Below are 13,100 nucleotides of genomic sequence, written 5' to 3'. Positions count from 1 at the left end.
CCCAAACAAACAATGAAGCTCTTCTGCAACTCCACTGCCTCTGTCCTCATCTTCTTCTTGTTTTTCTCACTTTCTTCCTCAAACCCAGACTTTGAAACCTTATTAGAATTCAAGAAATCTTCAGACCCATTCAACAAAACCTTGATTTCATGGTCTAATTCTTCTTCTTCATCTTCATCCCTTTGTTCTTGGATTGGAGTTACTTGTAACCATGAAAGAACCAGAATTACTCAATTGGTTCTTGAAAATCAAAATCTTACTGGTTCAATTGAAGTTCTGTCTCAGTTAACGGAACTGAGACAACTGAGTCTTAAGTATAATAATCTTTCAATTTCTAAAGATTTCTCATTTTCTCCATGGAGAAATATGAAACTTCTTTACCTTTCTCATAATAAATTTTCCCGGAAGTTTCCTTCCGGAATTTCAGAACTCCATCGGTTACATAGAATTGATCTTTCTTATAATCAATTCACTGGTGAAATCCCTTTGGGAGAACTCATTCAATTACCGAATTTACTCACGATTCGGTTAGAAATGAATTCATTCACTGGTTCCTTAAAAGGGATTGGGAGTTTTTCGAGTCTGATTGAATTCAATGTTTCAAGAAACGATCTGGAAGGTGAAATTCCGGAGATTTTAAGGTCTTTTCAAGATTCTTCATTTGTAGGAAACAAGAATCTTTGTGGAGAACCATTGTTGAATGATTGTGGTGGAGAAAGTCAGAGTGGAGGTCAGATTGATCCAATTCCAGTTTTGGTTCCACCAAAACCCAAAAAAGCTAAGAAATTGAGTAAGAAAGCTCTTATTTTGATCACAATTTCATATGTTGGTTTAATAATTTTAATGGGTTTCCTGGGATTTCTTCTCTGCATGAAGAAATTTAGTAAGAAACAGAGCAATGGCAAACAGAGTATTGAGAAGAAGAAAAGGAGTTCTGGGTTTGAAGGGAAAGAAGAAGAAGGAATGATGGTTTTGTTTAACGGGTGTTTGGATTTAAGTGTTGATGATTTACTGAAATCTTCAGCTGAATTATTAGGGAAAGGTAGTTTCGGTACTACATACAAAGTTATGATGAATAATGGATATTCAGTAGTTGTGAAGAGAATTAGAGAAAGAAAGAAGAAAGAAATTAATGGATTTTTGAAAGAAATTGGTGAATTAAGACATAAGAATTTATCGAGTTTGCGAGGGTATTACTCGTCTAAAGGAGAATTGTTGTTAGTTTATGATTACTTCTCTAATGGAAGCTTGTTTTCTTTGTTACATGGTAATCGAGGACCTGGTAGAACTCCATTAGATTGGGGAACAAGGTTGAAGTTCGCGTCTGGTGTTGCAGAAGGGTTGGCCTTTCTCCATGTAGCAAATGACCGTAAGCTTTCTCATGGGAATTTAACTTCAGCGAATGTGGTTATCGATCGGGAAAACAATGCATGTATTGCCGATGCGGCTTTATGTCACATTTTTGTCGCACCGGCAAATGTGACGAACAATGGATATAAGGCACCGGAGTTGATGTATAATGCACATAATTACAGGAAGCTTTCGCAGAAATGTGATGTTTATAGCTTAGGGGTGATTCTACTGGAGATTTTGACCGGCAAGATGGCCGTATATGAAGGTGAAACGAGTTTGGCTAAGTGGGTGCAGTGTGTTGGAAAAGAAGAATGGGAGTCAGAAGTGTTTGATTTTGAACTTCCAAGAGATAAAGTTATTGTGGGTGAAATGGTGTGTCTTCTTCAAATTGCTTTGCTATGTGTAGCTCAAGTTCCTAATGATCGGCATAATGCGAGTGTTGTGCACAAGATGATCGAAGATGTTAAGACAAAGGGGAGAACTTCTGCAACTTTCGTCCATAGAGGCGATGCTAATAATCGCTCAACTGACTCTTCACGCTCCGAGTTATCAGATTATGCCTTGCCGGCCCAAAACACAAGTTTCTGAAACTTGTTTGCACTTTAAAGCGGCAAAATGGAGCACTAATTGAATTGTTAACATGCAACAATTTCACTAATTTTATGCATTTGATCATTGTAATAACGATTTCTTGTTGGAAAACGATTAATAAAAAATAATCTTTTAAAATTTTAATAAAAATTATAATTTATTATTTTCTTTTGTGAATGAAACTTATTAGTCCCACATTGTGGAGTTTCCAATTTTTAGTAGTTTTAAGAAACTATATAAACCTTTTAGTCCCACATCGGGAGAGTTTTTCTTCTTAAGTTGTATTTGTCAATTATATAAACAAATTCACTACTTTTGTAAAATCTATGGGAAAGGAGTTCTCTATATTTAGAGGGACCCTTAAGGGAAAAAACATTTTATATTGTTTTCTCAAGTGTTCGAGATTTTCCTTTATGGTTTTTTCGAAGTTGCCAAGCTCAAGTTGAGCATCTACTACATATGCTAGTAGTAGGTGTTGAACACGTGACTCACTCTGTTTTTCCAAAGTTTTGCCTTGTTGCTGTTGCGGAGATATGGGGAGCTTGTCCGTTTCATCAAATCGATCACTTCCGTTATAAAGGAGCTAAGTATCAATAACTTTTGCTTATTTGATTTTTCCTTGTTTTTGATTATTGCACCCAACAATCTTAAGACATTAGAATTTGTAATAATCGAAAATGGTTGGTTGGTTTATGAATCATGGATGTTAATTGTGGAGTGAAAAACAAAAACGAATTTTTGGTCAGCTGTAGAGTTTCGGGTTTATCTCTTAACCTAGAAGGAATTTCGATGATACCTTTTGACACAACGTAGTAAACATCCTGATAGTTACCCACGTAAAATTTCAGAATTTTTGGAGTTTTAAAAGTATTTTTTTGTTATTTTACAAAACAGAGAAACGTTCCTGAAAAATTCTGACGGGCAGAATTTTGTTGTTAACTAAAGTAGTTTTTATGAGGTAACCATGAGTTTTTTTGATATGGTGGTTCAAACGAAGTTTATAAATATAGATATTATCTTCGAAACTCATATTTTATCTGAACTAAGGTTTGTGAGATTTGGTGTATTAGGTGATTGGGAAATTACCGTGTCCATGGTCAGAGTATAAACGAAGTTTGTGACATGAAATTGAAAAGGAACATGGCTAACAGGCGCATGTGGATGAACACAAGTCTTCCAAAGACAAAGGAGAGAACATCAAACACAACTCTAAGCGTAGTCTTCATAAGAAAGGTATGTTCGTAAAACTGAATCCGCCATTACTTTAATTAAGGGTGATTATTATGTTTGTAAAATTCCTGGCCATACGACAGTAAAGTCTAGACAACATAAAACCTTAATAAGTATAAAGTTAATGCTAATTTAGTTGAAACAAATTAGAACGAGTTTATTGACATGATGTCGGAAGTTATTTTAATAACCAATATGAGAAACTGGTGGGTGGACTCTAGAGCCACTAAGTATGTTTGTCGAAACAGAGACCTGTTCGCCTCTTATCAGAGGATAAGGGATGTCGAGAAACTCTATATGAGTAACTCATCTGCGACAGAGGTTGCATAAAAGGGAACAGTCGAGCATAAGCTCATATCTGTAATATTCTCACACTGAATGAAGTTTTCATGTTCCGAGCATATGAAAGAATCTTGTATCTTGTTCTCTTGAAGATGGTAAAAGATCGAAAATCTTAATTAAATGTGGAAAACTTGTTATAACTAAGGGCATTGATTTTTTAGGCAACAGTTAGAGGACTTAGGGTCTATATATAAGTTTAAAGGAAAATCTGATGAAGTGAACATAATTGATTCTTATGTTTTCTTTTGTGTGTCTTTGAATGTTTTGCATGGTAGACTTGGAACCGTAAAATTATAAGTCAATGCATAAACTTCCTAGCATAGGCTACGTACCCAAATTTAGTTTGGATCTTGAACACAAAAGTGAAATGAATATGCTATAAAATCTTTTAACACAAATGTTCAGAGTAATTCTAATCCCTTAGAATTAATTCAGTTAGGCCTAGTTGACATGAGTTCAACCCAAAACCACTATGGTAAAAGATGGTTTATAACTTTCATGGATGATTGTACGAGGTACTATCTTGTATACTTTCTTAGGGATAAGGATGATGCATTAGAAGCCTTAATATGTATAAACTTGAAGTTCAAAACCAGTTAGAAGACTTGAACATAACAATTGTATCCTTAAGAAGATGATAATTTCCATGTTGATTAGTTCGGATTACCTGCGGGCTTGTGGGGGGAGGCAGTCCTCTTAACTAGTATATCCTGAATATAGTACCCTTAAGGATCAGATGAAACTCCATATGATTTATGGAAAGATAGATGACCTTCTTATGAATGCGTCAAAGTGTGAGGGTGTTTGACTAAGATTGTCATTCCTCTTCCTAAAAGAACTAGATAGAAACCAGAAATGTTGATTGTGTCTTCATATAGGGTATGCTGAGTATACTTATACATATAGATTTTTGGTTGTGTGTTCTGATTTTTCATACTTTGGTGTAATTTTTATGACTTTGTTGTGAATAATATTACATAATCCATGGGTGTTAAGTTCTTTGAACATGTTTATTCTTAAACATGTACCTCATTAGAGATGTGTTGTTGATCCCCTAGATTGATATTCAAATAGTCAGAACTTATCTTAAAGGAAGATGCAGTTAAGGTTGAGCCTAAGAAAAGTAAAACAATTAGACTAGAGACTTCTTATGAATCCGACTTCACAACATTCCTAGCTTAGTCTAAGCCCTGCACTTGTAAATAAGCCTTGATATCTACTGAAACCCCATTATGGCAAGAAGCTTCATCTAGTGAAATGGACTCAGTCCGTCGGAACCTAATTTGGGAGGTTTCTAGTTTACCTCCAGAGAGTAAGACCATGAGATGTAAATGAGTCTTTAATAGGAAACATTAGGTATATGGAACTGTGGAAAAATATTAGGCTAAGTTGGTAGCTAAAGGCTATTAACTAAAAGAAGATGTATATTTCCTTCATTCTTATTCACATGTGACGAGATTTACTTCCGTTGTGATGCTAATTGTTACTGCTGTCATAAACAAATTAGAGATACATCAGATGGATGTTAAGACAACTTTTCTAAAATTGTGAATTAGATAAAGAAATTTACATAGACCAACCTGAGGACTTTGTAGTGAAAGGTTATGATGACAAAGTTTGTAAGTTGAACAAAATTTTGTATGGTTTATAAAATAAGCACGTTAACAGAGACATTGAAAATTTGATCATGTGATAATGTGTAGTGGATTTAAGTTAATGAATCTGATAAGTATATTTACAAGTAACTTGTTAAGAATGCCTGTGTGATTGTATGCTTGCATGTTGATGATATGCTTTTACTTGATACAAACATATATGTGATTAATTCCACTAAAAACATGCGTTGAATGAAAACGTTGACTTGAAAGACTTAGGCCATGTTGATATAATCTTAGGGATGAGGATTAGAAAATAATCTAACATATGTAGTCTTAGTCATTCTCATTATGATGAATTTGTGCTTAAGAGATACAATCAGTGTGATTGTAAGCCTGCTTGACTCCGTATGATTATTCTTGTAGACTCAAGAAAAAAAGGGTAACAGAGTATCTTAACTTGAATACTCAAGAGTTATAAGATGTCTGATGAATTTAATGAACTGTAAGAGTCCAGACATTGCCTATATTGTGAGTAAGTTAAGTAGATATAATTATAATCCAAAGCAATAGCATTCAGATGCACTGAGTAGAGTATTATGGTACCTAAAATACTCTATTACCTTTTATTTGATTTATGAAAGGTATCTTGCTGTCCTTGAGGGACTTTGTGATGTAAACTGGATAGTTGACTCAGAGGAGTCTAAGTCTACGAGTGGATATGTTTCACTCTATCATGAGGGTTTGTTTTTGGAAGATTTACAAACAAACATATATTGCTCAATTCATTATGGAATCTGAGAGTATTGAGTTAGATATATAAAGCGCAAGAGGGGGCCGAGTGCCTAAGATGCTTTTTAAAAGACATTCCTCTCTGGCATAGGCATGTGCCAGCTATATCTATACATTGTGTTAGCCAAGCTATAATAGCTAAAGTTGAAAATAACTAATCTCAATCGGCGTTATTTCCATTGATTGGATAAAGTCCAAGGAGAATATCGCGAAACCTTTGACGAAAGGTTTATCCCAAGAGACAGTTAGAAATGCATCGAGGGGAAGGGTCTTAAGCTCATAAATTAAACTTGCCATGCAGGATACTCAACCTTGATGACTGGAGATCCCAAGATCAAGGTTTCGAATGAGACAACTAATTTGTGGTGGGTAAAGGTAAACACTATCAGAGAATTTTATTCTTTGTCCCTTCCCTATGGTGTAGACGTGATAGTGTGACTGCATGTGAAGGATGACTTTTAAGAAGTCTTAATGGGTTCTATAGTTTCAATTTAAGATTGAAGTGGGGTGTAACAGTAACACTCTTTATGGAAACTCACCTATCTGAATGAGGAAGTGGGCCGCTTCCTATGAGAATATGAGATTTGATTCTCTAGAGCATTCTGAGAAACAAGATATGTCCAGGGCCAAATTGGACAAAACGGCACGAGATTGGCAGCAACCTTGGAGATATCACCCGTGGTTGTTATCGCGAATTACATCAAATGCTAGCAGTTCAAGACATAGTTCACTGTCTCTAGCAAGTAATTCCGGTAATATCTCACGAAGCAAAGGTTCAAGACCTCATGGACACCTCTGCCTAAAATGGTATTTCCTGCGCTTTTTATGTGATTTTCGTTTTGATAGTTTTGGTATTACTAGAACTAAGGTCACTAAGGGTTCACTAGTTCATGCTTTTTCACTTTGGTGAAAGATACCTATAGTCTCACCATTTGAGAACTAAAGATGAAAGCTCTCAATATTATTATGATTTGTGCAATCCATAGTATGACCCTGGGGTCAACACACTTTTGTGGGAGGGAGAGGACGTAGAAATGACTAGTATGATTTCAACACTTGCACGATCAGTCTGTTTGGATCGTGAGATTGGGATGTTGATTTACCAAGATCTATCTGTGTTTTCATGTTTTATTGAGTTTTCATTCATGTGGGGGATTGTTGGAAAACGATTAATAAAAAATAATTTTTTGAAATTTTAATAAAAATTATAATTTATTGTTTTCTTTTGTGAATGAAACTTATTAGTCCCACATTGTGGAGTTTCCAGTTTTTAGTAGTTCTAAGAAACTATATAAACCTTTTAGTCCCACATCGGAGAGTTTTTCTTCTTAAAATTGTATTTGTCAATTATATAAACAAATTCACTACTTTCGTAAAACTATGGGAAAGGGGTTGCTCTATATTTAGAGGGACCCCTGAGGAAAAAAACATTTTATATTGTTTTCTCAAGTGTTCGAGATTTTCCTTTATGATTTTTCGGAGTTGCCAAGCTCAAGTTGAGCATCTACTACATATGCTAGTAGTAGGTGTTGAACACGTGACTCACTCTGTTTTTCCAAAGTTTTGCCTTGTTGTTGTTGCGGAGATATAAGGAGCTTGTCCGTTTCATCAAATCGATAACTTCCATTATAAAGGAGCTAAGTATCAATAACTTTTGCTTATTTGATTTTTCCTTGTTTTTGATTATTGCACCCAACATTTCTTTCATTTTTCAATTTGTTTTCCTCTATTTAAAAAATGACGTTTTGCAAATTCAAATAATACATATAAATTATAAAATTTCGTGGGTTTTTGTTTGTTGTGTTTTGTATTGAGATTGAAAGATGCTGTTGAGAATATGACGGCTCTTGAATGAGAGTGAAGGGTCACGAGAATTTTGTTGTCAAGCTCAAAAAGATGGTCCAGTGGAAAATTCATGATTCCCATTAATGGGTTGTCAAGTTGGCGTTGTAGCTTAAAGTTGTGCTCGCTGTAAATTGCTAATTGCCCCAGTAATGAGGACAATTAGTCTTGAACATTGTTACGACATTTAAACTCGTGTTATGATTGTAGAGACCTTCTTTTGTGTGACGATATTGTGAACCGACTTAAAGTTACATTGCACAACAGTATGACTAAATATGATCTAGGCGGCCGAAGGCCGTTGAAAATTTTTAGGCTATAAAAATATATGAGATTCTGATGTTTGAGTAAAAGAGTAAAATCTTCACCGCAAATTCCGCAATGGTGAAGATTTTAACATTTCTCAAGTGGGCTAGTAATGGCTGTAGGCTTGCTCTATGAAATGAAATGGGCTAAACTCTGGACTGGGCTAAGAAGAAACATCAGTCAAACTCCTGTACTAAATATTTTCTGGGTGAAATTATGGGACTGGCTATAGTCCAGGTTAGCTCCTTCATAGGCTTGTCCCTGTTCTCCGGCCTAGTTTGTACAAATATTGAGATATGTTGAGAGTAATATTTTCTCACAAACATCCTCGACTTGTATTTATGTTCCTAATTTTTAGAAGTCTAGTTCTTAGTTCCTTTTTTTATTTTGAAAATAACCAAGATATATTACTGAAAGAAACACTAATCTACAGATTCAGACCCATTTGATACTAACTCGGGTTGAGTTGTCCGCCTGTTGACTGAATCTGTGTGATTAGCCATTTCTTGGAAAGGTACACAAGTAGCATTCATATTACATACTTCGTAAGCTTTGACAGTGTCAAAAGCTATTGTTGAAAATAAATAAGATGGCGTTTCAGCAAAAAAAGTAGATTGTTGTGTAGATTTTCTTCCTTCCTTAGCTAGCACATCTGCCACTTTGTTAGCTTTGCGATCCATATATTGAAAGCCTCCAAAACCGGATAGAGTCTGAGCTATCTTCTTAACTTCATCTAGGATTGCCTCACATTGCCACTTGATTGCGCTTGGTTTACCTTGCAAGTAGTTGATGGTGTTATGGTTGTCACCTTCAATGGCCAAATTAGTCAGATTTTTTGTAGCGGCCCATGTTGTTGTCTTTAGCAGAGCTACAGCTTCAGCTTCTTCTGCTGATTCTGACCTGCAAATGCCCATTGCTGCACCTTTGAAAGTTCCTGTCCAATTGGGCAAGACAAAACCAAAACCTACATTAGCATTTGCAGATAACCATGAGGCATCACAGTTTAATTTATAGAAATTAGTAGCAGGGAAAGTCCAGCAGATTTGAACATAAGTTTTGGTGATACTCTGTAATGTTCCTAGCAAATAATTATAGTGTCTTGCAGTATCTTTAGCTAGCTGATTTGGGGTTCTATTTTTGTTTTCAAAGACTCTAAGACAACGTTCTTTCCAAATGAACCAGCATTTGGTGTCAGCTAGTGCCATAGAGATTGAATTTCTATCCCCTGCCAACCAGTTCTTATACATATCAAAGAAAGAGATATTCATGTAAGAAGGGTTAGAGAATACTCCTGGCAAGGCATTGGATGTAGCCACCAAACTGCAGTTGCGTATTCACATTCAAAAAATAAATGGAAGGTTGTTTCTTCCACTCGCTTGCAGAAAACACACTTTCTTTTTTCCTTTGATGCTATTCCAAGTTTAGTTTTTGTAGGTAAAATATCTTGTAAGTACTTCCAAATGAATAACTTTATTCTATGTGAAGTATTTATATTCCAAAGTTGTTTCCAAAATTTTTTAGTTTTGATGGGAGTGGAGTCAGTTTGATTGTGAAGTTTAGCATATAATGATTTCATAGTGAAATCCCCGTTGGTTGTGAGTATCTATCTGAGTTTGTCTTTCTTCAAGATACCCATGTCTGTTGTGTATAGCTTTATGTTACTGATTTCATTGACTAGAGTAGTGTCGAACAAAGCATGTAGCAGAGATGTATTCCACTTCATAGTTTCACAGTCAATTAACTATGAAACAAGTGTTATATTGGAATGGTCATTGTGAAAGGAATTCACAAGAGGTTCAGTTCTGTTGGGAAGCCATTTATCCTCCCAAATATTTATAGAGGTGCCATCACCCACCTCCCAAAAGATGTGGTTTTTTATGTGTTCAATTCCTTGAAGAATGCATTTCCAAATCCAAGAAGCTTGTGATTTCTTCTTGGATAGGAGAGCACCCGTTTTTTTGAAGTATTTCCCTTTTAAACTTTTTGCCTATAAGTCATCAGGATGGCTCACCAGCCTCCAAACAATTTTTTGCTGATCATTGCTTGGTTTACTTAGTTCTTAGTTCCTAACTTCATATAACTTCAACAAAACAAAAACTATAATCTTGCGCGATATATACATTGAAATAGATAGGTTGGGACCAACTCGTCTTGTAGGAATTAAGATGGGTAGCTCGTTTGAGCGGGTTGGGGTCCCACCGTATCTATTTCGGTCGGTATGAAGCGGCGGGATTTAACCAGTGGTATTGACAAAAAAAATCATGTTAAGTGTATATTTATGAGTGGTGTCTAGGATGTTGAACTATGCACTTCTCTAAATTAGGGCGACAAGTAAATTAGGACACAAAAAATATAGCAGAGAACTAAAATTTCGTTTTGTTAAGCCATATAGATGGGCAAAGTGGATCTCCGCTATGGTAAAACTTTTTTTTTCCTCGGTGAAGATAATTTTGTAAATAAGTAATATTACATATTACATTTTAATGTTAAATGCCCCTTAGAACCCCTTGGAAACCTCGTTTAATTGGGGGCCCAAAAAACAATTAGGGGCCTGACCAATTTTTACCCACACCAAATATTAAAGGGGGAGTCCAAAAACGGCGAAAATACCATTTTATCCTTTTCTAATTACTAATCTAAAAATCCTATTAACCCTTAACCCTAGGCCCCAAATTTCATTTCATCATCTCTAAACAAAAATTAGTCTCTTCTTCTCTTCCCCTCCTTCTCCCTATTCACTCCATCTCCATTAATGACCCAGAGGAAGAAATCAAAAGAGGCGGAATCGGACTAGGGTATGGCTCCAATCAGAAGGTATGTGAATTAAAACCCCCTAATATATCTGAAGGTATGAAAATTTTGGTTTTTAACTGCAACATTGCAGTTACAGATCTAGGGTCGTCATAGTCGAAGTCTTTATTCCCTAACGATTTTTCATCTGCATGTTGATATATTATGAAAAATCGTTAATGTTATGCTGAGGAAGACAACGACCCTAGGTTATACAGGAAGATGTTTTAATTACCCCGATGACGATTCTTGTTGACGAACTATTTTATTGCTAAACGAATCTATATTATACAAAACTACCTTTCTGTCCAAAATAATGAAAGGGTCGTTAGTTTTAATATATAAACCATTAACGATTCCTTATGGCGACCCATTTTTAGAACCTAACGACTCTGTATTAAAAATAACTTGTTTACTGTCCAAATAATCAGAAGGTTCGTTATTGAAAAGAAGTAGAGTCGTCATTATGTATTTGAGAAGCGTCATGGTCTAATTTGGAGTCGTCATTTATGTTGAAGGGTCGTTTGTGATGAAGATGATGATGGTCATGCTGGTAACGGTGGTTCTGGTCGAGGTGATGGTGGTGGTGGTAAGGAGGATTTGGAGATTGAGGAGGAGGAGGATGAACACAATAATGATGATGAGGATGATGATGGAAATAGTGGTGGTAGTGGTGATAAGGATGATGATGATGATGGTAATGATGCAGGTGATAAGGAGGATGAGGATGATCGACCATTCTTAAGCTTATGGTGAGTATTTATTTTTGTAATTGTCATCGCCGTGTACATACAAATATAAGTAGGTTAATGTGAATTTGTATTTGGATGCAACTATAGAGAACGAATGAATTTTTTTGCCAAGGAACTGTGTTGCTCGGCTGACAAAGGGGAAGTGTTCGATCCTGACAAACAACGTCGATACGCTTGTTACTTCAGACACGTTGAATATCCCAGTGCAAATAAAATGTTTGCTGAGCTGGCTAAGGAAGGTAAGAGGACCAGGAAATCACGTAGCCAACTAGGAAAAGAACGTGCTGAACAGGGACAAGGTAGCCATCATGATGAATAAGGCAGTAGAGAAGATGGTGGTTCCCTAGGGGGCAGTGCAACTCAGGGTCATTCTAATAGAATCCGGAAAGTTAGACGATCAGTGAGGTAAAAGGGGTTGAGGTGGTGGTATTGAGTGAGGAGATGTTACTGTCGAAATGAACTTATGTTTTATGTTACTTTCGACTTGAACTTTGCTTATTAACTTTACTTAGATGCAACTATTTTGTGTATTAGATGCTAGGGGTTTGGTTTGGATGGTTTTCTGAAACTATTTTGCTTTTGTTGAAACTATTTTGCTTTCTTAAGCTTTTAAAACGTTGTTTAGAAGTTATTTGTTTAAATGTTGGCTAGAATGAATAAGTACTCTGAAGCTGATAAGATTATATATTGTGGCATCTTAAGGGTCGTCAACTATATATTTAGCAGAATAACGACCCTAAAGCTGATAAGTTGGAATATTCCATCGTCGTCCTAGTGTCGTTAACCCTATACTTATAACGTTGAGGACTCTCAGCTATCTATGAAATGGTTGGTTAGTGTTGTTATTTTAAATGATTACACGAATGACGACCCTAAGAGTTACATTAACAAAGAGTTTTATGTTTTAGAGTCGTGATGGTATAAACAAGACAGAGTAACGACGACGCTTAGTGACTTAGCTAGATGGAGTCGTCAATGTTTATCACACCACCATGACGATTTTTCATAGCCTGGAAAAGTTGCAGGTTTGCGTCGTTATTGGTGGTTTTAATAAAATAACAACTCCACAGAGTCGTTTTGGTATAAACCCCCGACAATAACGACCCTTGCGCTGAGTTGTTCCATAGTGTGGATGATTCGACCACTTGGAGCAACAAACAGACAAATCGAAGAGTATAAGATGTTTACCTAAAAAATTTGAGGTTCGGGTTCCTCATTTTGAGAGTTAGTTCCTTCATATTGAGCAATTGGATCTTCATTTGCACCATTATTCAAGTTTTCATCTATCAACATCTCCTCATCATATATCCCATAGGAGAATATAAGATAATCTTACGTACGTGACAAACTACTTTCTGGTTTAATCAAGCCTACTTATATGTCATCAACATTACAATTAGCTGATCTTTTCACGAAACCGCTGGGAGTGGATCATTTTCGCCAACTTGCTAGCAATTTGGATCTTCGTGCAGATGGTCCTTAGCCTCCAACTTGGGGGGGGGGGGGG

The 13,100-nt window shown here is 36.0% G+C and overlaps 1 protein-coding gene across 1 annotated transcript; it reads left to right on the top strand.

Annotated features, from left to right (window-relative positions):
• On the top strand, window positions 1–2,082 carry LOC113317007 (probable leucine-rich repeat receptor-like protein kinase At1g68400). Its single transcript, XM_026565167.1, has one exon. It carries the CDS (start codon window positions 13–15, stop codon window positions 1,939–1,941), a length of 1,929 nt encoding a protein of 642 aa, XP_026420952.1. The 5' UTR covers window positions 1–12; the 3' UTR covers window positions 1,942–2,082.
• Window positions 2,083–13,100: the final 11,018 nt, after the last annotated feature.

Source organism: Papaver somniferum, chromosome 10 (assembly GCF_003573695.1).
Source record: "Papaver somniferum cultivar HN1 chromosome 10, ASM357369v1, whole genome shotgun sequence".
NCBI classification, from domain to species: Eukaryota; Viridiplantae; Streptophyta; class Magnoliopsida; order Ranunculales; family Papaveraceae; genus Papaver; species Papaver somniferum.
This window is presented reverse-complemented; position numbering and strand designations above follow the sequence as displayed.